Genomic DNA, 26,978 nt, shown 5'->3' with positions numbered 1-26,978 from the left:
GATTTTGAGGTAAAATCATACAGTATATATTGTGCTGACAAATCATCAATTAAATATTTACCATCTTATATTCTGCATAATTGGGTGTTTGTAAATAAACACTGACAAAAACTGTACAAGTTTTAGGGCTGGACAATATGATGATATATATAACATTGATATAAGTGATTACTCGGATTTAAACCTACCTATATTGTAGTTATATATATATATATATATATATATATATATATATATAAAATATTCACAGGCAGATTTGCTTTATGTATTTCCCCGGCGTCGAAATCAGGAATCAGGAAACTTTTTCTGTTCCATGTGTATGTGATTCCCAGCCAAAATTAGATTTCACAATGATCAAGATTGAAATAGCTTGCCTTTTGCTAACTAAACAAAATCTTTCAAGATATAATTTATAGCCATTTTTAATAGAAATAATAAGTGTGATAACCCAGAAATCATGATATCTATATGTGGCAGCAGTTTCAAAGCTGCCATATATAGATTCAAACCTAGTGTAGATGTGGGATGTGTGAAACTTTTCCAAGATATCATATCTGATAAAATCTCTTTGAACTCACTTTGCTCTGACCAAATCTTGGTCTTTGAGAGCAGAGCCCTGCATATATATGACTCTATGTGACCACATTGGGATCCGCAGTACCCGTCTCACTGCCGCATCCAGTTCTGTTGGGCAAAGGATGATGACATAGTGCTCCTAGAAGACATCAAATAGCCAAAACAGTTTGTCAAGGATATATCTAAAACTATTAGTTGGCAATAACTATCTATTTTCTGTTCCCTGGAAAACATACAATGAAAGTCAGAGGGGTTTATCATTGTTTTGAACCCTAATGACTTTCAGACTTTTCTTTTGTGTTCTACAGAAGAAAGGAAGTTAAACATATTTGAAACAACAAGAGGGTGAGTAAACAATGACAAAACTTTATGTTTTTTTAATGGAACTGTACTGATTGCCCTGCTGAAAAATACAGCATAAACCAGCATGAATTCCAAGTTGGTTAAATCTGGTCTATGCTGGTTAGAGCTGGTATTGTGCTGGTCTAGCTCATGTTTCCCAACCCTGTTCCTGGAAGCACATCAACAGTATACATTTGGATGCCTCCCTTATCTGACCCATTAATTTCAGGTCTTGGAGTCTCTTCTAACGAGCTGATAAGTTGAATGTGGTGTGTTTGATTAGCAAGAGTTGCATAAAATGTGTAGTGTCGGTGTGCCTCCAGGAACAGGGTTGGGAAACACTGGTCTAGCTTGCGGACCAACATAGTTATGCTGATCTCAAGCAAAACTGAGCTGGTGTAGCTGATCCACTAGCAACCCCACTTCCCATGATGGTGACCAACAAATCAGTATCCCATGTATGCCATATATATCTTATACTGGTGACCAGCAATGCTGGATTTTTCAGCAGGGTGTGTACTGACATTGCTTGAAGGTGAAGTATGTAGTTTCTGTCACACTAAAAATAAAGCATATTTTGCAATACAATACAGCTCTTATGTGTGCTTTTGAAGGCATGTCTCAAAAGGTAAAAGTAGGCTACTTTCAATAAAATGTAAAAGAAATTGACGGATCTGAGCGGACCACTCTCAGTGTTTTAAATTATGCCCAGGGGGCTCAATGTTTACACTTTTTAGGGAGATAAACCCATGAATGGCATACTAATAGTACTCAATGAACAATAAACTGGGTTAAGAGTTTATTACTTACTTAACATACTTTAATTCATAAAGTGAAGATTGCAGAGCTAAAGTAAGTCTCTAAATTGAATACTTTTCTTATTATTTCATCTTAAATGTAGGCTGTCCAATTACTACAATACCTGCAGAGGCAAATCAAAGTTATAAAGTACAAACCTGATTCCAAAAAAGTTGGGACACTGTACAAATTGTGAATAAAAAAGGAATGCAATAACTTACAAATCTCATAAACTTATATTTTATTCACAATAGAATATAGATAACAAATGTTGAAAGTGAGACATTTTGAAATGTCATGCCAAATATTGGCTCATTTTGGATTTCATGAGAGCTATACATTCCAAAAAAGTTGGGACAGGTAGCAATAAGAGGCCGGAAAAGTTAAATGTACATATAAGGAACAGCTGGAGGACCAATTTTCAACTTATTAAGTCAATTGGCCTGATTGGGTATAAAAAGAGCCTCTCAGAGTGGCAGCGTCTCTCAGAAGTCAATATTCTGTCTTTACTAGTGTGTGTGAACTAGCTTTACAGATAGCTAACAGTCTCCAATAAAGAACCAGGAAGCATCTTGCTCGTTTAGTGTGTATTACTGGAAAGACTGTAAAACTGCAACATACAGAAACAAAAATAATGCATATTACAATCTCAATAGGGTGAATAGACAATGCAAATATAAAATAAGTAGCTTAGAATAAACTAAAACCCTCAAAAAACGATCTCATTAGCAAGCGATTAGCACAATGCTAACATACATGGAAAATGCCATAGGGAAGCTAACAGTACTAGCGCCACATATTTTCTTACAAATTACAAATAGAAAACATGGTAAAATGACTAAATTTGGCATCTAATGGAAGCAAAGATCACTATCAAACAAATACTTACAGACAGATATTTTTAGGGACCAAAATAGTGATTTACAGACTTAAACACTCTGGAGTCTGACTTGCTGTAGGAAGGTTAGGAGAATAACTGAACTACGGTAGCTCTGCGTGGACAAAACACAAGAAACTCAAAAACACAAATAACTCTCCCCACAAGGGGGCAGTACACTCCCCGCCTGGTATACTGCTATAACACTATTAACCTTTAACTAACAACACAATTTCCGAAATAGGTCTTGTGTACACCTTAGCTGTACCTTCTTTAATTATTCGTACATCTACTTTACGTACTCTTTTATCTCGACCAGGATAAATGGCCACAATAAGTCCAGTAGGCCATTCGTTTCTTTTGACCTGAGTGTCCTTAAGGAGAACAACGTCACCAATGGCTAAGTTTGGTTGATCTGCTTGCCATTTTCTTCTTGGTTGAAGGGTAGCAAGATACTCTTCTCGCCATCTTTTCCAGAATGAGTTGGCAAGACTTTGCACCTGTTTCCATTGCTTACGGTACAAATCCTTAGGATCAAAGTCTCCAGGTGGAATAGAGACGGGACAGATTTTCTGAGTGAGAAGGGCGCTTGGAGTCAACAAGTCAGGTTGCTGAGGATCGGATGACACGGGTACTAATGGACGACCATTCATTATGGCTGTTACCTCTGCCATGAGCGTCACAAGTACTTCATGAGTCAGATTTGGAGAGTGAACTTTCAGCAGCATAGCGTCCAAAATACGTCGGGCCACTCCGATCATTCTCTCCCACACCCCTCCCATGTGAGAGGAGTGAGGTGGGTTAAACTTCCAAGTGCACGTCTCATTTTTGAGGAAGGAGTGAAGCTCTGGGTCTTCTGAACTTATCTGAAGCTCTTTGCACGCTCCAACAAAATTCGTTCCACAATCTGATCGAAAGAGCTTGGTGGGGCCTCTTATGGCCAGGAACCTTCTGAGAGCATTTATGAAACTTGAAGTTGAGAGAGACTCAACTACCTCGATGTGAACTGCTCGTGTGACTAAACAGGTAAACATTACTGCCCAGCGTTTGTTCTCTAACACTCCACCTCTTGTCCGGCGGATACTGATGTTCCATGGACCAAATATATCCACTCCAACATGTGTAAAAGGAGGAGTTTGAATGAGACGATCAGCTGGAATGTCTGCCATCTTTTGTTGTTGTACATTTCCTCTTAACCTGCGACAAGTTGTACATTTGTTGAGAAGATTTGTCACCAACCTTTTTCCTCCAAGGATCCACAGTCCAGCAGACCTGATGGCTCCTTCTGTGATGTGTCTACCTTGGTGCACAACCTGTTCGTGGTAGAACTGAACCAGCAAAGCGGCAATGTGATGCTTCTTTGGAATAACGATGGGCTGGCTTTGTTCTTGAGTAATTTCAGCAGAAGTCACACGTCCTCCTACTCGCACCAGTCCTTCTTTGTCCAAAAACACATTGAGATTCTTCAGTGAACTGTGTTTTAGTATGTCCTCTCCTCTGTTCAAAGTTTTTATTTCCTTTTCAAATGTCTCGCCTTGAACAGTTCGTACAATAACTAATTTTGCTTGTGTTAGAGCGTCCATCTTTGATTCATTTGAATCAGGAGCTTTTGAGATAGATCTGACCTTTCCAATGAGTTTGGCGATAGCTTGTGTAAGACGTTTCCAACTGGAGAAGCGCTCAAACCTCTGTGAGCCGAGCGATTTTATTGCAGTAGTAGTTGCAAATGTTGAGACTTGTGGGCGGACTTCAATGTCTGTGGCAGGTTCAACAAGTTGAAAGTTGTTTGGTTGCACAGTACACTCTCCATCACTTTTCCTCAAGAAGTCGGGACCAGTAAACCAATTGGTAGAACTCAGTAGTGAAGCCGGCACATGTCGTGTTCCATGATCGGCAGGATTGCTTTCCGTGCTCAAAAAGTGCCACTGACTGGGTTCAGATGACTTTCTGATGCGAGCAACACGGTTGGCGACGTAGACATAGAACCTATGGCTGGTGTTGTAGATGTAGCCTAAGACTACTCGGCTATCAGTGTAGTATTTCACTTTGTGTATTTCTATGTCAAGTTCATATAGTAGCATGTCTGCCAGCTCCACCGCCAGAACTGAAGCGCATAGCTCCAAGCGAGGTACAGTGTGGACTTGTCTAGGAGCTAATTTGGACTTGCCCATGCAGAAGCCTACGTGGATGTGACCTTCGCTGTCTATGGCTCGAAGGTACGCAACCGCTGATATGGCTGATGTAGAAGCGTCTGCAAAGACACACAGCTCTCTTTGACAGGTCGATTGCAGTGACGTGTTCACATACTGTCTAGGAATTTGTAGTTTTTCAAGGTCAACAAGCGAGTTTCTCCAAGATTTCCATTGTGCCTCTTTTTCTGCTGGCAGTGGAGTATCCCATTCACAGTTCTCTGAGCACAATTCTCTGATGAGAGCCTTGCCTTGCATGATAATGGGGGCTGCAAACCCAAGGGGATCATAGAAGCTGTTAACAGCAGAAAGAATGCCCCTTCTTGTGAATGGCTTGTCTTCTCTTGACACAAGGAAGGTGAAACAGTCATTTTGCAAATCCCAGTTAAGCCCCAAACTTCTCTGTAAGGGCAGGGGCTCTGCACCAAGGTCAAGGTTTTTCAGTTCCTTTGCACGTTCTTCAGATGGAAACGCTTCCATTACATCTGGGCTGTTGGAGGCTATTTTGTGCAAGCGAATGTTAGAGTCTGCAAGCATTTCCTTGGTGCTTTTCAGAGTTTGGATGGCATTGGAAACTGAAGGAAAGGAAGCCAGTCCGTCGTCAACGTAAAAGTTTTTAAGAACAAACTGTATGGCCTCATCACTGTACTCATCTTGTGTAGCCAGAGCCGCCCTCCGGAGGCCATATATTGCTATGGCGGGAGATGGGCTATTTCCAAACACGTGTACAGTCATCCTGTACTCTCTGATGGCCTTTGTGGGATCGTTACCTTCGTACCACAGGAAACGCACAAAGTCGCGGTGGTCCTCACGAATGACAAAACAATAGAACATTTGCTCTATGTCCGCAGTGATTGCCACAGGTTCTTTGCGGAAACGCAAGAGGACCCCAATAAGTGTGTTGTTCATGTCTGGGCCGCTCAACAAAACATCGTTCAGAGACGTGTCTTTATGAGTGGCACTAGAGTCAAATACTACACGTATCTGGTTAGGTTTGCGAGGATGGTAGACACCAAAAAACGGTAGGTACCAACACTCTTGGTCTTTGTCGAGTGGCAGGACGGGTTCTGCATGTCCTGACTCAAACATTTTCTGCATAAAGTTCAAGAAATGTTCTTTCATGTGGGGCTTTTTGTCAAGCACACGAAGCAGTGAATTGAGACGTTTGACTGCTTGGTCTCGGTTGTTGGGTAGTCTGTGCCTGTTTGTTTTGAAGGGTAGTGGCGCCACCCAGCTGTTGGACTCATCCATAAACATTTGCTCATCCATGATCTCCAGGAAGAGTTCATCATCCACTGACATGGCGGGTTTGTCATCATGTGGAGTTCTCATGAACAATTTGTTAGTGAGACAGTCGTTTTCGTCTATATCAATCAAGCTGGTCATGTTCAAAGAGTTAAATGGGGAGTAAGTGCTCAGGACCTTTTCTTTGACATGGAATGAGTTGGGGCAAGAGTCCAAAAGAGATGTGCGCCCGTTGCCCAACACTGTTGTGCGGTAAACACTGACTTTGCTAGGCACATGAGCACCCCCAAGGCAGACCTCTCCTATTATGACCCAGCCAAGGTCAAGGCGCTGGGCGTACGGAGCATTGTGGGGGCCATTGTAGTGTTCTCTGACCTTGTGCACTCGTGATATATCTCGTCCGAGGAGGACCAGTATTGAAGCATTAGGGTCCAAATCTGGAATCTTGTCTACCAGATGCTTGAGGTGAGTGTGGTGTTTTGCGACCTCCGGTGTCGGGATCTCTGACCGATCATCTGGGAGCATGTTGCACTCGATTAATGTGGGAAGCCGGACGCTCGTGTTGCCGTCGAGAGACTCAACAATGAAACCGTCAGCTTGGCGTGCCCTTGTCTCACTTACACCTGAGCAGGTTTTCAACGTGTAAACTTTGGTGCCTGTGTTAACGTTAAAGATCTCAAAGAATTCTGTCTTTGCTAAAGACCTATTGCTTTGCTCGTCTAACACAGCATAGGCTTTCACTGCTTTCTCTTTGTGTCCAGCAGGATAAATGTTTACTAGACAGATTTTGGAGCATGAGCGTGAGCTATTACCTTTTCCACAGATCTCTGTACATTTGGACACAATGGCTTGCATAGGACTTTCTGATTGCTCCCCGCCATGCCCATCTGGGGCTGCAGAGCCTGGAGCTTCTGTTTTCCAGGGTGCTGGTCCAGGGTGCAGCGCGGTGGTGTGGTGATCGCTTTTACACTCATTGCAATGTACACTCATGTCACAGTCTTTTGCCATGTGGTCGACAGAGGAACAGCACTTATAACAAATGTTCTTTTCCTTCAGAATGGCCTTTCTCTCATCCAAGGTCTTTGCTCTGAAACCACGACACTTGCGGAGGGAGTGTGGTTTGTTGTGGAGTGGGCACAGCTTATCTGGTTCAACCATTTTTTTTTCAGAATGGTCACAATAGCCCTTTGGAGCAGTTATTTCAGTTTTTCGAACAGATACTGCCGATTTGAAGTTGGGTTTGTTCAGTCTTTCAGGCCTGTAAACACTTGGGCAACCAGTAGAGAGCAAGGGGGCAAAGCTTGGGTCACTGAGGGTTTTAGCTTTGTCGCACACAAACTTCACGAAAACAGGGAATGGTGGGTAGGAAGCATGGTGTTGCTCTTTGTAGTAGGATGCTGAAGTAATCCATTTCTCTTGGAGGTGGAATGGGAGTTTTTGAACAATAGGAGTGATGCCCCGGGACGTATCTAAGTAACTCAGGCCAGGTAGGAGACCATCTACACGTGCAGCATCAAGTTCAGAGATGAGATCACCTAGCTCCCTCAACTTGTGATTTTCTCTGTTTGTGATTTTGGGAAAATCTTCCAACTTTTTCAGGAGAGCATTCTCTATCGCTTCAGGGGACCCATAGCTGTCCTCCAGTCTTTGCCACACCATTTTGACACCAGCTGTGGCATCATAGGTGTATACAGCCCTTAATCGTTTTGCTTGCTCAGATGATTTGGGGCCTAACCACTTGCAGAGGAGATCCAACTCCTCTCTTGGGGATAAATAGAGTCCTGCAATAGCGTTCAAAAAGGATGCCTTCCAAGCCCAGTAATTTTCAGGCTTATCATCAAACGTCAAAAGCCCTGAGCTAACCAACTCCCTACGAACTAAATATTTAGCTAAGTCTGATGTGATTGGGGAATTGGACTCGTTTGCACTAACAACAGGGAGTGGAGACGATAGCCTTGGCTGGGAAGGGGCGGACTGATTGGAGTGTGGCTGGAAACTGCGGTCAGTAGTAACTGGGGTTGGATGGCATGAGTGAGATGCGAAAAAGGCATTTTTGAACGAGCTTTTGGCATAAGAACAATCTGCTCCACTGGTGATGCCATACTGTGAGGAATGCGTCACTGGTAGCTGTTGAAACCCATATTCACTAATCTCACTGTTTTGTATGCTGTGCTCTTTGACTTTATTTTGCACAAAATCATCATTGTACTTTACTCGCTGAGCTGCTGGAAGCACTAACGTGGTAGCTTGTGCGGACTCAAAGTGGATATTAGCCGTCGGAGGCGGAACTGGTATGGGCTGAACAACGTTGTCGCTGTTTTTTGGAAACCAGGTATCTCCACCTTCTTCCTCGGCTGCTGCCTCCAGGACCTCTGCTTCGGCGTTGGCGGCTGCAGCCGCACTCTGTAGACGCAGTTTGAGGAGGTCAGCTCTGAGCTCTGCTTTCTTTTTGCAGCTTCAGCTTCAATATGGGCTTGTTCCTTTATCACCTCCGCTTCTCTTTCAGCGTATGATGCCTGTGCTTGAGCGGCAGCTGCTTTAGCACGTGCTTTTGCTGCCAAAATGCTTGTGGTGGACCATTGACTGGCACGTGACCTCTGACTGGCATGAGACCGCTGACTGGCACTTGAGCTCTGACTGGCATGAGACCGCTGACTGGCACGTGAGATGTTGGAACAGTTCGATCTTGTTTCCCACCGGTCACCAACGTTGCTGACTGTACTTTGGTGGTCAGGGACAGCAGTGTTGTCTTCTGTATCGACTTTTGGCTGACCTTCCATTTGTCTTTTTACTATTCTGTCTTTACTAGTGTGTGTGAACTAGCTTTACAGATAGCTAACAGTCTCCAATAAAGAACCAGGAAGCATCTTGCTCGTTTAGTGTGTATTACTGGAAAGACTGTAAAACTGCAACATACAGAAACAAAAATAATGCATATTACAATCTCAATAGGGTGAATAGACAATGCAAATATAAAATAAGTAGCTTAGAATAAACTAAAACCCTCAAAAAACGATCTCATTAGCAAGCGATTAGCACGATGCTAACATACATGGAAAATGCCATAGGGAAGCTAACAGTACTAGCGCCACATATTTTCTTACAAATTACAAATAGAAAACATGGTAAAATGACTAAATTTGGCATCTAATGGAAGCAAAGATCACTATCAAACAAATACTTACAGACAGATATTTTTAGGGACCAAAATAGTGATTTACAGACTTAAACACTCTGGAGTCTGACTTGCTGTAGGAAGGTTAGGAGAATAACTGAACTACGGTAGCTCTGCGTGGACAAAACACAAGAAACTCAAAAACACAAATAACTCTCCCCACAAGGGGGCAGTACAGTCAAGATGGGCAGAGGATCACCAACTCCCCCAATGCTGCGGTGAAAAATAGTGGAGCAATATCAGAAAGGAGTTTCTCAGAGAAAAATTGCAAAGAGTTTGAAGTTATCATCATCTACAGTGCATAATATCATCCAAAGATTCAGAGAATCTGGAACAATCTCTGTGCGTAAGGGTCAAGGCCGGAAAACCATACTGGATGCCCGTGATCTTCGGGCCCTTAGACGGCACTGCATCACATACAGGAATGCTACTGTAATGGAAATCACAACACGGGCTCAGGAATACTTCCAGAAAACATTGTCAGTGAACACAACCCACCGTGCCATTCGCTGTCGCTGGCTAAAACTCTATAGGTCAAAAAAGAAGCCATATCTAAACATGATCCAGAAGCGCAGGCGTTTTCTCTGGTCCAAGGCTCATTTAAAATGTGACCTGATCCAGCAAAATGAGTCACAGTGACCCAAATTTCTAAATTGAGATTTTGGTATCAATGGAAAGATGAGACAATAAGCTTTAAAATGATATCCTAGTCAAAGTCATACCTTGAATGGTTTTAAAGATACCCATTTGAATTATGGTCGTCTGCCCTCTTTTTCTAATTGAAAACCTGAGAAAATGGTTAAGTGGTTAAGTTTTGTGCCCGTTTTTTTGTTGATATCTTTCAAAATCCATTGCATTTAAAGGGATAAACTATTTATTTTACAGCTTAATTTGACCAAAGACATTTTTATATATAAATGCTATTGAACCAGGCTGGGGGTGAATTGTTATGACCACAGGCGATGCATGTGTGCATGCGCCGAACGCGTCTTTCCGCGCTCATGGCCAAAGGAGTTTCTTTAAAAGGCTCGCGGGAAATGAAGTATACCCGGGCCTTAACCGCTCTAAATTGTAATGGACTGGAGCTCACATCGGGAGAAATGGGAACACGGGGGCACCGCGATGCGACCGCAAAGGGCACTTTCACGATCAAAGTAAATGCAGTACAGTATACACATACCAATTAAACGCGGTCTCCTCTCATGCGTCCTCCTCACTGGACTTTCGTTTCGCTTTCATATATCTCTTTTATAGATGCCATCAATGCTTTTACCTTTCTAGATGTAATTACCGAAATCAAAACAGTACATAAACTATAAATCATCACGAAAACTTCAGTTTGAAGGACTGTCTGAAGCGCTAGTCTAACAGGATGGCGACTTCCGACTCATTTCGCCAGAGCGGGTCACAAATGGACTGTGGCAAAGTGGAAAACTGTTCTGTGGTTAAAAAATTTGAAGTTCTTTTTGGAAAACTGGGACACCATGTCATCCGGACTAAAGAGGACAAGGACAAACCAAGTTGTTATCAGCGCTCAGTTCAGAAGCCTGCATCTCTGATGGTATGGGGTTGCATGAGTGCGTGTGGCATGGGCAGCTTACACATCTGGAAAAGCACCATCAATGCTGAAAGGTATATCCAAGTTCTAGAACAACATATGCTCCCATCCAGACGTCGTCTCTTTCAGGGAAGACCTTGCATTTCCCAACATGACAATGCCAGAACACATACTGCATCAATTACAACATCATGGCTGCGTAGAAGAAGGATCCGGGTACTGAAATGGCCAGCCTGCAGTCCAGATCTTTCACCCATAGAAAACATTTGGCGCATCATAAAGAGGAAGATGCGACAAAGAAGACCTAAGACAGTTGAGCAACTAGAAGCCTGTATTAGACAAGAATGGGACAACATTCCTATTCCTAAACTTGAGCAACTTGTCTCCTCAGTCCCCAGACGTTTGCAGACTGTTATAAAAAGAAGAGGGGATGGCCTTGTCCCAACTTTTTTGAGATGTGTTAATGCCATGAAATTTAAGATCAACTTATTTTTCCCTTAAAATGATACATTTTCTCAGTTTAAACATTTGATATGTCATCTATGTTGTATTCTGAATAAAATATTGAAATTTGAAACTTCCACATCATTGCATTCTGTTTTTATTCACAATTTGTACAGTGTCCCAACTTTTTTGGAATCAGGATTGTAAATGATAAAGTGACCCCTTGAACTAAATAAATGAAGCAAACTGAAACTATATATATATATATATATATATATATATATATATATATATATATATATATATGCATATAAGGCCTACAGCAGTTCTAGGGAGTTCTATAATAACAGTAAGGACAGTGACAATAACAATAAAGTATTTGAATAGCTGCTAAAAAAAGACCATTGTAACTGAGTGTTACTGTACCTTTGAGCTGTAATGATAATTCTGTTTTTTATCATTTTTTGTTGTACCTGAAGTATGGGGTGGGCATAAAACTCATTTAGGAAATCCATCAGCAGGTCGGTTTTGATTGAACTGACGCACAACACCACATGTTTCTCAGTTTCTGCTCTCTGTCTGCTGTAATCTCCTCCTGACTTCTGCCGCTCCATCCACAAGTAGGCGAGATCCTCAAACTAGAGTGATCAAACCACAGAGAAAACACCATAATGCATAACATTATCTCTCATTTTTTTGACATAATTGGCTGTAGATTATTGCTGTGAGATGCATCTAGGAAATGTTAAGTGCATTAACATTGTGAAGCCTTCTGAGGAGACTGCCCCATTTCATGAGATTTACTGTGATTATTTTATTCTATTAACAGCACTAGATTTTGATAGTAAGAAAAAATGAATATAGTTTTGTGTTGTAATAAAAAAATAATTAAAAATGTAATATTTTAAAAAAGTTTTAACATACAGTTGCAAGAAAAAGTATGTGAACCACTTGCAGAATCTGTGAAAATGTTAATAATTTTAACAAAATAAGGGAGATAATACAAAATGCATGTTATTTTTTATTTAGTACTGTCCTGAGTAAGATATTTTACATAAAAGATGTTTACATATAATCCACAAGACAAAAAAATAGCTGAATTTATTAAAATAACCCCATTCATAAGTATGTGAACCATTGGTTCTTAATACTGTGTGTGGTTACCTGATGATCTACGACTGCTTTTTTGTTTTGTGATGGTTGTTCATGAGTCCCTTGTTTGTCCTGAGCAGTTAAACTGAGCTCTGTTCTTCAGAAAAAATCTTCAGGTCCTGCAGATTCTTCAGTTTTCCAGCATTTTTTTGCATTTTTGAACCCTTTACAGCAGTGACTGAATGATTTTGAAATCTTTTCACACTGAGGACAACTGAGGGACTCAAACACAACTTTTAAAAAAGGTTCAAACATTCACTGATGCTCCAGAAAAAAACATGATGCATTAATAGATGGGGGGTGAAAACATTTAGAATTTGAAGATCAAGGTAAATTGTATTTAATTTGTCTTCCGGGAAACATGCAAGTATTTTCTGTTGCTTCCGAAGGGCAGTACTAAATGAAACCTGGAGCTCCTTATCCTGTTCAAAAGATTTCACTCCCGACTCTTAATGCATCGTGTTTTCTCTCTGAAGCTAAATGAAACCTGGAGCTCCTTATCCTGTTCAAAAGTTTTCACCCCCGACTCTTAATGCATCGTGTTTTCTCTCTGAAGCACGATGCATCTACTTTTTTTAATAGTTGTGTTTGAGTCCCTCAGTTGTCCTTCACGTGAAAAGATGGATCTGAAAATCATTCAGTCACTGTTGTAAAGGGTTCAAATATGCAAAAGATGATGGAAAACTGAAGAATTTTTGGGACCTGGAGATTTTTTCTGAAGAACAGAGCTCAGTTTAACTGCTCAGAATAAACAAGGGACTCATGAACAACCATCACACAACAAAAAAACAGTTGTAGATCATCCAGGTAACCACACAAAGTATTAAGAATCAATGGTTCACAAACTTTTGAACTGGGTCATTTTAATAAATTCAGCTAATTTTTTTTTTTTTTTTGTCTTATGGATTATGTGTAAACACATGTCTTTTATGAAAAATATCTTACTCAGGACAGAGTTTTTGTATAGATACTTTTTGTACAGATAAAATAACTTGAAGCCTCGTATATTCAAGTGGTAACACTTTACAATAAGGTTTATTAGTTAAGCATTAGTTAATGTATTAACTAACATGAACTAACCATGAGCAATACATTTGTTACTGTATTTACTAATCTTTGTTAAAATTAGTTAATGAAAATACAGTTGTTCGTTGTTCATGTTAGTTCATAGTGCATTAACTAATGTTAACAAGATTTTAATAATGTATTAGTAAATGTTGAAATTAACATGAACAAAAATGAATAAGTGCTGTATAAGTGCAGTTCAGTATTAGTTCATGTGAACTGATGTAGTTAACTAATGTTAACTAATAAACATTATTGTAAAGTGTTACCGTTCAAGTTACAAATGGATGCGCCAGCTGTGTGTTTTATCCAGTAAAAGTATATACAGTCTCTGCCATTATATTTTAGAATTATATTTATATTTCTATGCAAGAGGATCATCATACTGGCATCAAAATTTTTGAAAAACCCTATTTCATAAGTTGATACTTACAAATAATCAGATAAAAGGGTATACGCGTATGCGTGTTGGCCGAGGGGAGGACTCCAAGCTCGGAATGTGGCCCGAACCTAGAGAACTCCCCTCGTATCCCTGGCTGAGATAGGAACCAGCCGAGAGGTGGCAGAGGGATGCAGAAAAACTGTCAAGGAACATAGGTGGGTTGGCTATGTAAATATAGGCCTCCTCTCGTGCTGATTGGGTAGATCATTTGAACGTGTTCCTCCCGAACTTTGTTAATAAAGCATCATCTTAAAGTATAGTATCAAAGGCAAGCTTACCTGGATAGGAAGGACCATTAAAGCGACAAATATCATAATAACCACAAGTAACTTGGAGGGCCAGATATTGGGAACAACATCTCCAAACCCCACTGTAGAGAAGGTCACGATGCAGAAGTAGAAAGACTCAAAAACTGAGAGTTTGTCTCCAGCACGCTGCAAATGCTCAACTCCACAAATGCTGGAGAGAGGTGGAAAAGTTTTGAAATAAATCGAACAAAAGTAAACAACACAAAGAAGTCTTTGTTAAGTGTGCAGAAAATCGGGGACTGCTACAATAATATATGTATTAATATATTAATTATTGTTAAACTATTAATATACACTCACCGGCCACTTTATTAGGTACACCTGTTCAACTGCTCATTAATGCAAATATCTAATCAGCCAATCACATGGCAGCAACTCAATGCATTTAGGCATGTAGCTATGAGCTGTGTTTGAAATCACCCCTATCACTATTCCCTACATTTCTCCACTAGTCCACTTGAAGGAGTGAATGAAAACAAGTAAGCCAATTCAGACACTTAGTGCGCCAGAAGGGTTACCGCTTTTGCATAGTTTGTGCTTGCTGTTTAATAATCATTTGAAACTTAGCAAACTAGAAGCTCGAGCAGTAATGAAAAGATTTAACTTGAAATCAATAAAAAAAGGAATTTATACCTGTATGATATTACACTGTACCCATGGTTTGGAAAATGGATGGAAGATTCACCTGTGGGTGCCATTTTCTGGCGAGACACGAGAATTAATTTGGCTTGACCCTCACAGTATTATGGGTACATTATGGGTATTCTCTAGTCTAGCCATTGAGTGTACATCGGTTGTACACACGTTATTGCGGTGCATTGTGAAATTGAATGAGTACACTCAATAACGTCCACTATGGTTTCGGACACCACTACAAATTGCTGCCCCCTCAAATAGTACCCTAGGGGGCACTTTTGGACACAGCCATGGTCAAGACAATCTCCTGAAGTTCAAACTGAGCATCAGAATGGGGAAGAAAGGTGATTTAAGTGGCTTGAATTGGCATGGTTGTTGTTGCCAGATAAGTTGGTCTGGGTATTTCAGAAACTGCTGATCTACTGGGGACCATCTCTAGACTTTAGAGAATATGGTCCGAAAAAGAGAAAATATCCAGTGAGCAGCAAGCTCTGAGGGTGAAAATCCCTCGTTGATGTCAGGGATCAAAGGAGAATTGCCTGACTGGTTTGATCTGTTAGAAAGGCAATAATAACTCAAATGAACACTCGTTACAATCAAGGTTTGCGGAAGAGCATCTCTGAATGCACAACATGTCGAACCTTGAAGTAGATGGGCTACAGCAGCAGAAGACAAGACTGGGTCTAAGAACAGGAAACTGAGACTATAATTCACACAGGCTCACCAAAATTTGACAAAAGATGATTGGAAACACGCTGCCTGGCCTGATGAGTTTCAAATTCTGCTGCAACATTTAGATAGGAGGGTCAGAATTTGGCGTAAACAACATGAAAGCATGGATCCATCCTGCCTTGTATCAATAGTTCAGCCTGCTGCTGGTGGTGTAATGGTCTGGGAGATATTTTCTTGGCACACTTTGGGCCCCTTGCTACCAACTGAGCACTGTTTATATGCCACAGCCTACCTGAGTATTGATGATGACCTTTCTTGGTATGTCATATCGATCACAAGTTCAATATGGACCGTTGCTTTTCACTCTGTACATACTACCCTTAGGAGATATCATTAGGAAGCATGGCGTTAGTTTTCACTGTTACGCTGATGATACTCAGCTCTAGATTTCTTCACGCCCTGACGAAACTTACCAATTCACTAAATTAATGGAATGCATAGCTGATATAAAAAATTAGATGACCAGTAATTTCCTACTACTAAATTCAGAAAAAACAGAGATTCTAATTTTCGGACCAAAACTTCTTCACGTAATAACATAGAATACTGTCTAACACTTGATGGCTGCTCTGTTAAGTCTTCCTCATCAGTTAGGAACCTGGGTGTGCTCTTTGATACCAATCTTTCATTTGAAGACCATGTTTCTAGCATCTTTAAAACCGCATTCTTCCATCTTAAAATATATCTAAACTACGACATATGATCTCAATGCAGAACAGTTAGTTCATGAGTTCATGACCTCAAGGCTAGATTACTGTAACGCTCTACTGGGTGGTTGTTCCGCTCGCTTGATAAATAAACTACAGCTCGTACAAAATGCAGCAGCTAGAGTTCTTACTAGAACTAGGAAGTATGACCATATTAGCCCAGGTCTGTCGTCACTGCACTGGCTTCCTGTTAAACATCGTATAGATTTTAAAATCTTGCTAATTACTTACAAAGCACTAAATGGTTTAGCTCCTCAGTACCTGAGCGAGCTCTTAAAGCATTATAGTCCTTCACGTCTATAGCGATCTCAGAATTCAGGCCTGCTGATAATACCTAGAATACCAAAATCAACTGCAGGCGGTAGATCCTTCTCCTATTTGGCACCTAAACTCTGGAACAATCTTCCTAGCATTGTTCGGGAAGCAGACACACTCTGTCAGTTTAAATCTAGACTAAAAACGCATCTCTTTAACCTGGCATACACATAATACATTATCAATTTATATTTTCAAATCCGTTAAAGGATTATTAGGCTGCATAAATTAGGTCAGCCGGAATCGGGAACACTTCCTATAACACCAGATGTACTCGTTACATCGGAAGAAGAATGGCATCTACGCTAATATTAGTCTTTCTGTTTATCCCAAAGGTTTACCGTAGTCATCCGGATCCAGGCCGTATCCAGGTGAGACCAAGGACCAGCGCCACGACACGACCACAACGCAGCCCTGAAGTATCAGCAGAGATTGAGTCAACTAGATCATCCACTGTGAAGGCCTCATCGACACAACAACCAGTGGCACAGCTCCTCAACAACCATCCATACCGGCGTGATGAATACGATCCTCAATTGGATGGAACTGAAATAAATACTTTCAATGTTGCGATCCTATCAGATTTATGATAGCAACCTGAGTCATACAAAGCACTGTTCGCCAGAGGAGAACTGGCCCCCCGACTAAGCCTGGTTTCTCCTAAGGTTATTTGCCACTTGTTTGCCACCTGATGTCACCTGTTGGAGTTTGGGTTCCTTGCCACTGTCACTTTTGGCTTGCTTAGTTGGGGACACTTGACATTTGACTTGACATTTGATATTCAACAGTGCTTTGATCTGCCTGCATTGACACTATTCTTTAAGAGCTGCTGTGCAGCCAAAATAATGTACCAGTTATCAATGTAAAGCTGCTTTGACACAATCTACATTGTAAAAGCGCTATATAAATAAAGGTGACTTGACTTGACTTGACCATCTCCATCCCCAAAATACACTGTCCTCCAAAAGTTTGGAAACGCCCTAGAAAAGTGGGGTTTTGGACAATATTGGCATCAATCCTTTTTAATTTGTGATAATTTTGCACTGATAAGGGACAACACAAACTACAAAAACATATTTTATTATATAAACAGTTTATACATAGAAAAAAACTTTTCAATTCATCAAAATATCCACCATTAGCAGCTATCTGACCTAAACTGGGCTCTAATTGGTTCATTGTATTCTAAACTTAATTGGCAATCAATCGTTTAAGCTATTAAGGTGTGCTGACCCAAAAATCTTTTACAAACCTGGGCCAAGTTTAAACCAGTGCCATTGACATGTGCCATTATTATGTAATGAAAATTTATTCATTCATTATTATTATTGCTGGTCTTCAATGATAATGTCAAGTTACTGTTATGCATTTGCACCAAAAAATGATAAGGATTTATGCTGATATTGTCCAAAACCACACTTTGCCAGGGGTGTTTCCAAACTTTTGGAGGGCAGTGTATCTGAGGAATGTTCCCGGCACCTTGTTAAATCTGTGCCATAAAGAATTAAGGCAGTTCTGAAGGCAAAAGGTGATCCAACCCGGTACTAGCAAGGTGTACCTAATCAAGTGGCCGGTGAGTATATGTATACTGTACCATTCTTATTCATTATGGAAGGTAATTAAAATATTCACTGCAACACACTCCTGCATAAATCATGCCGCAATAAAACACTCATTTTGCTGTCCTATTTCTTTAAATATTCTGCATATATATGAATGAAGCACTTTTTTTTTTTTTTTTTGCAACGCAGTCAGGTTTTGCTTTTAATTAATTTCAGCAAGTCACTACTGAAAAGCAGTGCCACTTTTTCTTCTATAAAGATTTCATAGTTGTTGCAAAAATAATTTTCTGTATTCATGATTGACCATACGTAGAATTTAAAATGAATCACACATTTTGATGTTTCATGGTTATTTATGAGCTTTACAAAGAGACAAAATCAGCAAAAGCAGAACATTTTTTGAACAGCATGATGGCCATAATGTGTGTGAATTGAGCATGGGACATTTTACATGCATGATGCACAGAAAAAAATGCCTTATGGAGAGATGTGAGATATGCAAGCTCAATTTCTGGGTAAAAACATTGACTGATGTGGCAAATGGTCATGAAGTGATGGGATCAGGAAATGAGAACTCATCTTTTGCTCTGACTCTGTTTGCATTAGCTCTCCAAATGACACCAAGTCTATGAGCAAACAGCTTGTAAAAATCTCCTCTAAAAGCTTTGTGATGCACTTACTGGCAGTGCAATGGTGATCATGTAGTGCTGTCTGTGGGTTTCTAATGATGAACACTTAACCACAGAGCAATTAGTATATTGCTTTAGTCCTGAGATGAAAGAAAAAACTCCAATATTTTGACAACTATAGCAGATAATATATATTGAGGTCTATAGCAGCTAATCTGCAGTACGTCATCAGAAAAACAAAGGATGCTAGACCTTTTCTCTGAACTTTTTTTCAGAGGTGGTATTTTTAGTGGAGGTATGAATTGTCCTAACATGATTTGCCTCAAGTTGTCATAACATGGATGTCTTAGAATAACCACAGGTATACTTCATCATATTAACTGTAAACATGTTCCAATATGTTTTGTCTTCATTTTGAACATTGAAACATTTTAAAGTGTAGCTTAATGTCATGTATTACACACCCTCATGCCGTTCCACACCCGTAAGACCTTTGTTAATCTTCGGAACACAAATTAAGATATTTTTGTTGAAATCCGATGGCTCCGTGAGGCCTGCATAGCCAGCTTTATGAATCTGTTGTGTCGAATCATGATTCGGATTGCGTGTCAAACCTCTGAAATCACTCCGAACCGCTGATTCGACACACTGATTCGTTATGCTCCGAAGCTTCTGAAGCAGTGTTTTGAAATCGGCCATCACTATATAAGTCATTATTTTGTTTTTTTGGCGCACCAAAAATATTCTCGTCGCTTTATAATATTAATATTGAACCACTATACTCACATGAACTGATTTATATATGTTTTTAGTACCTTTATGGATCTTGAGAGAGGAAATGTCACTGCTGGCTAAGCAGGTCTCACTGAGCCATCGATTTCAATGAAAATATCTTAATTTGCGTTCCAAAGTTTACTAAGGTCTTACGGGTGTGGAACGACATGAGGGTGAGTAATAAATGACAAAATTTTCATTTTTGGGTGAACTAACCCTTTAAAGCTGAAATACACTACATGACTTTTACTCGATTTTTGGTCTTGATGCGTTGACACTACTTGCAGAAAGTCAGAGATTTGTAGATAAGTCTGCAGAATTTGGGCAGTCGGAGTTGACAGATATCAGAGATAATCATGTGGTGTATGATGGACACTAACCCTGATTTTTTTTATCTTCAGGCTAACATTCCATCCAGTCGAAAGTTTTCATGTTTGATATTTTGAGCTGATTTTAGAATGTATATTGTTTTCAGTGTTAGGGAAAGTTATTTTTAAAAGTAATAAGTTACAATATTGCGTTACTCCATAAAAAGTAACTTATTTGTGTTAGTTACTTTTTATGGAAAGTAATGCATTACATTACTTTTGTGTTACTTTTTCTCACCTTTTCTGGGCTTACTTGTGTGTTTTTTTAATAAGAAGAATGCGCTGCGCCCTCTACACCTGTACAGTAGAGGGCGCAGCTCAAACAAACCTTTCAGCTGTGCTGCCGTGCAGAACAATAGGATGCAGGAGAACAAAGTTTAACACTCTTCAGCAATAACAACAAAAAAATGAAACACAAATTAAGTAATATTTGCTTATTAGTATGGTTTAATTGGATCACCAAATGTCTGAAGCAAAGGCATTGGTCAATAAAGTGAGATTGGTAACACTTTACAATAAGGTTCATGTTAACTATATTCATTATAATGAACTGTACTTCAACAGCATTTATTCATCTTTGTTAACATTAATTTCAACATTTACCAATACATTATTAAAATCAAGAGTTGTACATTAGTTAATGCACTGTGAAGTAACATGAACAAACTATGAACCGCTGAATTTTTATTAACTAAAGTTAACAAAGATTAACAAATACAGTAACAAATGTTAGTTCATGTTAGTTAATACCTTAACTAATGTCAACAAATGAACCTTATTGTAAAGTGTTACCGTGATATTAAATACATAATGTATATGTGTTATTCAAAATAATTATTGTAGGTTTGTGAGTTTGCATCTAACGGTTTTTAATCATTTTGAGGAATACTGAATCTGTGTTTGTGCAAGTGACATTTAGTCTAAATCTACAATAACCATCACGATTAGAGAGCACACACACCTGTGCATCTTACTCACGATTTCTCTCAACATGGGGACAGTAGAGGTGTCAAAGTAACTTGCATTACTTAATTGAAAGAAGTAACTATATTTTGTTGTAAATTTAAATGCATTACTTAAAAATTGTTACTTAAAAAAGTAATCTGATAACTCACAACTTGTAATGTGTTACCCCCAACACTGATTGTATTTATTCATCCTATCATTCATTTCTCATGCATGTCCTAGCAATAAGGTGCACGCTTTTGTGCGAGTTTGTTGTGATCTGAACGACTTGAAAGTCGGTTCTGTGATCCTCAGTCATTTAGTGCATGATGTCCAGTTTTGCTCGGTAAACAAAGTCGCCAAGTTTATAATGCCTGGCATTTTAAATACGTTCAGATTTGAAAAGTCATGTAGTGTATTACAGCCTGTTCAATCACTTTTCAGGCCACTGTACAAGGGTATTTTACAATTACTCTGGCAACACACCAGGGATTAATAAGGATATTAACATAGATGGACAAGCACATTTGTGGTGAGTAAGTGCTCCTGCCTCTAAAAGCAGAAATGAGAAAAATGAGCTGCAATTCAATCTGTTTCTGACATTGAAACAGAGATGCACATCTAATGCTTCAGTCTTTGTCAAATGAGAGCAAACAGGAAAACACTGATTAAGACCAGAAGACACAGTTGTTGGGAAATCCTGTTTGACATGCAGTTTGTGGTCTAGACTGTTTATGTGTATGTGCCTTGTATGTGAGTGTACATGAACTGACTCACAAAGTGAAAATGAGGCAGACAATGGTGGAGATGAGGATGAGGACCTGATTGAACATGGCTGACTGTGTCCGGTGAATGGCACGATGAAGATCATTCTGAGAGCCATAGAGAAAAACATGATGGAATTATATTGAGTATATTGTATATTTTAAGTTTTGGCTTACCTGTTTCTTTAATGCCATCTTCAACAGGCAGACAAATAGTCAAGATCAATTTCCAACAGTATGCCAACAAAATGAATGTCTATACTTTCTTCAAAAAGATACTCACAACCATGCTTTCCAATGAACGTTTTGCCAGCCAACAGTTCAGAAACACAGGGATGAAGAGGTTCCGTAGAGGAGTATAAAAAATCTGTTACAACAAAGACTACCCATTAATATTTCACAGAACACAATATAAGATATAGTACATGCCTGTAAACAACACTAATAATAAAACACCAGATGAACATTAATGGATTATGCATTAAATTGAATAGGCCTACAACTTTAGATAGAAAAGAATTGTGTTCAGTTGTGGCAGTACCAACATCACAGGACTATTATTGTCAGTTGTATGTTGTATGTCAACAATTTTCCAATTATATATACTTACTCCAATCACAAAGGGCACTGTGTCAATCATTTCCAACATAAATGCTATTTGAAGTACCTGCTGCAATATGTTTCCCTAGACCATTAGAAAGACCATAAACAAACAGAATTAACACAGATTGTATCAATACTTGCAGGGAAATACCAGCAGATTGTTTTTTGTTTTCAGCTTCATTGTTTAGATGATGCTTCTTGTAAACTGACATGGAAAATACTAAAAATGTATACCTTGTATCGTAGATATGTCAGCAGGATTCTTATGAATAAACATATGACTGCAACAGACACCTAAAGAAAATAGCTATTTGTTAAAACATCCATTAAATACATCAATTAATTACATTAAATACCAATAGTAATTAATAACCTTATATCGGCTCCATTGCACAAACCTTTCACAAAATCATCATAAAATATTGAGAAGAATCTAAAAATTTTAGATATTATGAAATTTATCTGCAGGACTACCTGTACAGTCCAAAGCGTGTGATCTCGTTCAACCCAAATAATTGAGGCCCTGGTAACAATAAAGGGTTATTAACATGGTGCAAATGAATGAATCTGAGCAATTTTATGTTGAATTTCTTGTTTTCGGTTTGTTTGGAAATACATACCAGTTGATTTCAAGCAGGGTATAATTTTTGTATGGGCAGCCCAAGCTATGAGGAGAAACATTATTTTGAAGCAGATATCATTATGGAACTGTCATTTTATAGCAGTATAAACTGCATAGAAATTTACAGACTGTAGTGCCTTTATGATCAGAGTTTTTCAGCCTATTTCTGTTTCTCAGAGTCCTTTAAGCATCATCAAAAATACATTATGTATCAAGTGAGTGATAGCAAAGAATCTAAAGGAAACCATCTCATATGACTAAAGATGAGCTTTCCTGTCATAGTTTTTGTCCATCAAATAATAAAAAATATCTACCATGTGTGTTGATGTTCTCCCGAGTCAAACAGCACTCTTAATATATACAAAATGCAGCTTAACACCTCGAGCGAAAGATAAAACACTCGCACCCTGAGACCTGAAGAAGAAAAATAGAGTCTATAAACCATTTTAGACACAAAATAAGTGTCATATGCACTCAACAAGTGAAATAAACTTGATTTTTGGAATAAAAATTGTGGTTATAAACCATTTTAGACAAAGTAGTACAAAAGAAGTTTCATATGCACTCAACAAGTGAGACAAACATAATATATATATATATATATATATATATATATATATATACAGGGCTTGACATTAACTTTTTTGCTCACCAGCCACTGTGGCTAGTGGTTTTCCAAAGTTACTAGCCACTCAGCATTTTCACTGGCCACAATTTTGCTTTTGGGAAATTACATTTTATATGATTAAAGTTGACTTTGGCATGCTTAAATTACTAGATTTTGAGTCATTTTACTTGATTTACAAGATTTAAAATCAAACTTACAAATGTAGACTGACCACCCAAATCAAGACTATACATTGTATATATCAGCTGGAATGTACAGTTAGGCTATTTTTGTTAGGCTACATAAAAAGAACAAAGAAGCAAAATTACAAATAGTAATTTTTTTAAAAAAAAATCTTTTTTTTCAGATATGTTTATTTAGCATGTATACATTTTTTTTTTTTAAACATTTTATGATGTTTGATTAACGTTAATGACATACAGGTATTTATTTGGGTGCTGCTGAATGCATGGACGTCATACACATCCAGTTTTTACCCACCTGTTTACGTCCACTTAAGCCATAACCGACTGTATTCACGCGAGATGGGCTACTTCACACGATGCATTTTGACATCTGTGTGTGCGTGTATTCAGGCGCAAGGAGAACTGATCGCGTGCGACAGAGAGAGCGCGCACGCGAGCGCTTCTGTTGTGTGCCATTCAGCGCGATTCCGCCTATCCCGCCTTCACTAACCGCAAGTTAATCGATAAAGAACTGTGACTGAATTGTAATTTTGTGATACGACGAGCTTAGCTACATTTCATATGGCTGTAGGCTAAAAATTATATTCAACCCGCCAAAGTGGCTAGTGGGAGTGGCTGTCTTACCCGCCACAGCGGAAATCTACCCGCATTTGGCGGGTTGGCGGGTGTTAATGTCAAGCCCTGTATATATATATATATATATATATATATATATATATATATATATATATATATATATACTGGACCAAAAAAAAGTTCATTTTCAAAATATTTCTTTTTTTCATAATGTGTTGAATTTACTTGATTATGTAAACAAGAAATTTAATTTTAACATTTGTGATTTTTATAAGGAAATAAAAAACAGACATACTCGATCGTTGGTTTTTGATGAAGTAAAACTGGAGGCGTTCTTTGAAACTATTCTCACTGAAGAAGTCAACCTGCACCCTATGCACCAAAACACATGGATGAGAATAAATGATGAAACAAAAGAAATGATTGTTTTCCATCAATAAAATTCTTTTTACAATATGATGAGTCCAGGGAGAGAGTGTGATGGAGTTCCAGTTCAAAATGTAGATGGTTTTCAGCAAATATCACATATAAAATATAGTAGGATTTTCTGCATCCTTTGGAATATATGACCCCAATTTGGTTCACCCCAATGAATCTCAGCTATTTCCACCACTGGTTGCACTTCATCAGACTGGAGTTATTACAGTCAGTCTCCTGTTTTACACACCATCAATAAATATTTTAAATACAGGTGAGAGCAAGACTAATTTTATTACACATTTGTCACAAGGCCATTTATCTTAGTAACTACTATATTGGTCAAACTACAATTAGCCTACATTAATGCTTGTTTTCTCTAGCAGTGGTTTTGTGTGTTGGTTCAAATGGTCTTAAAAAATATAAAGACATTTCATGCACTTACTTGGTATCGTTTTGCCGTGTCTGCTCTCGAAGCAATAAATCCCTGAATCTGTGTTTAAGGGATGCCACTTCGTTTTCACCATCAGCCATGTTACTCCAAAAGCTCAAAAACTCCGTACAAGATCAGCACTACAACGTCATATAAGCCCACGGGTTTTTTTTGTCTTTGACTTTTTCCAATTGTTTAGCTGCAAAATAATATCAAAGTGCGATTCCTGTTTCGCTCCCTTTGTCTCTCTTCAGCACGAGGGTAAACGCTCACATCTGGTAAGTGTGGCTGATAGACACTCAGTGACTAAATATTGATGTCATTATGTCAGCGGCTTGTCCTCAGCATCAGCGTCTCAGCGACTCATGTACGATTATGTTGTCACTGCATCTTAAAATTAAGCGCTTATAGACATTAAAGCATCGGCCAAATATTTTTGCGCATGTTTAAAATTAAAACAGTTCAAAGGAACGAACTATGTGGCCACACTGAAATACACTTCACAACTACGCGAACGAAGCGTAGTCACGCAACCATTCAACCTTATTATTAATGTAATTAAATTATCTAACAAATATATGTCTTTAGTTTATAAGACATTAAAGGCGAGTAACTACAAACTAACTAGATTTCCCTGTGACGGCTTGAAATGTAGCATCTGAAATATCATTCTGGCTTCAACACTGCTCCTGAACTGATAATATCACAATAGGCCACAAGGGAGTGCTAGGGGTTCCGTGGAAAAGTTTAGAGTAAAGCAATGTGTGTGTGTGTGTGTGTGTGTGTGTGTGTGTGTGTGTGTATATATATCAGTGTTGGGCACGTTACTTTAAAAAGTAATTAGTTATAGTTACTAGTTACTTCTCACAAATAGTAACGGAGTTAGTAACTGAGTTACATCATTAGAAAAGTAACTAATTACCAGGGAAAGTAACTATTGCGTTACTTTAAAAAAATGTATAAGTCTATATGTATAAGTCTAAGAAAAAATTATTCTTGATCCGACTCGTGACTCATGATCCGCTCTTGCTTATGAAATTTATCTGTACTGTACAATACCAGTTGGTAGCCATTAAAGAAAATGTAGTTTCATATTTATGTTTAAATAGTCCTATGTTATGTTTTAAATTAATTTACTTGATTATGAAAAGTGAACAGCATGAGTAAGATGCATCATAAGATGTGCAATATATCGGGAGACATGGAGTGGGTCAGACATGATTTTAAACACTTCATTAAGTTTTGTTTTGTTGAAAGCCTTTCTTTAAAGTGAATTTTGTTTTGTAAAAATTGTATCTTAATTTTAGTCAATGTTTCATCAACCAATTGCCTGGATTTAATAAATAAGAAGCAAATATAGCAGACAATATAATCATGGCAGGCGCGGGCGCGAACACTGGCGCGTGAACTGGAGCGCGACTTATAGGCTAAATGAACCGAAACTCAGCGACTGCTTGCCTCACATACATGAGAAATATATCTATAGAAAGCTTGAAATATCTAAAAACGAAAAGAAATAGGCTACTCTCATTACGTAGCTTAATCCAAATGAATAGTGCATGTTCTCTCTAAGCGCGTCCAGTATGCGGAGATGATGAGAGACAGCAATGTTAACTTCATCTTCGCAGCCGACACTGATTCAGAAAACATTACTTTATTAATAAACAATTAAAATGTCTCCTTGCTGTTTTGGTTACATTCAGAATCATTAATTTTGTCGGTTCTTTATGGCAAGTTTTATGCGTGCGCTATAGCCTATATTACGATCATTATTATGGTTTATTCTCTCCGGTAGGCTATTTGAGAAATTAAATTAATATAAATGTGATTAGTCAACTAATGGCTTAAATGAATAACGTTTCTGAAGGTGCTTTCGACAGATTGGAGTTGCTGTTTATCGCAGTAGATAGG

The 26,978-nt window shown here is 38.8% G+C and overlaps 1 protein-coding gene across 3 annotated transcripts in view; it reads right to left on the bottom strand.

Annotated features, from left to right (window-relative positions):
* The window catches only part of kcnt2 (potassium channel, subfamily T, member 2), a 57,060-nt gene extending 31,364 nt beyond the window's left edge, over window positions 1-25,696 (bottom strand). For all 3 annotated transcript variants that reach the window (XM_048163477.1, XM_048163476.1, XM_048163478.1), the window contains exons 1-12: window positions 25,080-25,696; window positions 24,513-24,589; window positions 23,143-23,242; window positions 22,827-22,871; window positions 22,681-22,729; window positions 22,441-22,500; window positions 22,214-22,288; window positions 21,887-21,970; window positions 21,617-21,711; window positions 14,142-14,322; window positions 11,678-11,842; window positions 579-715 (exon numbers count right to left, since the gene is read on the bottom strand). In XM_048163477.1, the coding sequence (XP_048019434.1) occupies window positions 579-715; window positions 11,678-11,842; window positions 14,142-14,322; window positions 21,617-21,711; window positions 21,887-21,970; window positions 22,214-22,288; window positions 22,441-22,500; window positions 22,681-22,729; window positions 22,827-22,871; window positions 23,143-23,242; window positions 24,513-24,589; window positions 25,080-25,168 (1,157 nt within the window). In that variant the 5' untranslated portion in view covers window positions 25,169-25,696. The remainder of the gene's footprint in view (window positions 1-578; window positions 716-11,677; window positions 11,843-14,141; window positions 14,323-21,616; window positions 21,712-21,886; window positions 21,971-22,213; window positions 22,289-22,440; window positions 22,501-22,680; window positions 22,730-22,826; window positions 22,872-23,142; window positions 23,243-24,512; window positions 24,590-25,079) is intronic.
* Between the last annotated feature and the right edge of the window lie 1,282 nt (window positions 25,697-26,978).

The sequence above is a fragment of the Megalobrama amblycephala genome, linkage group LG17, assembly GCF_018812025.1.
Source record: "Megalobrama amblycephala isolate DHTTF-2021 linkage group LG17, ASM1881202v1, whole genome shotgun sequence".
Lineage (NCBI taxonomy): Eukaryota > Metazoa > Chordata > Actinopteri > Cypriniformes > Xenocyprididae > Megalobrama > Megalobrama amblycephala.
Note: the sequence above shows the minus strand (reverse complement) of the source record. Positions and strands in the feature narration are given on the sequence as shown.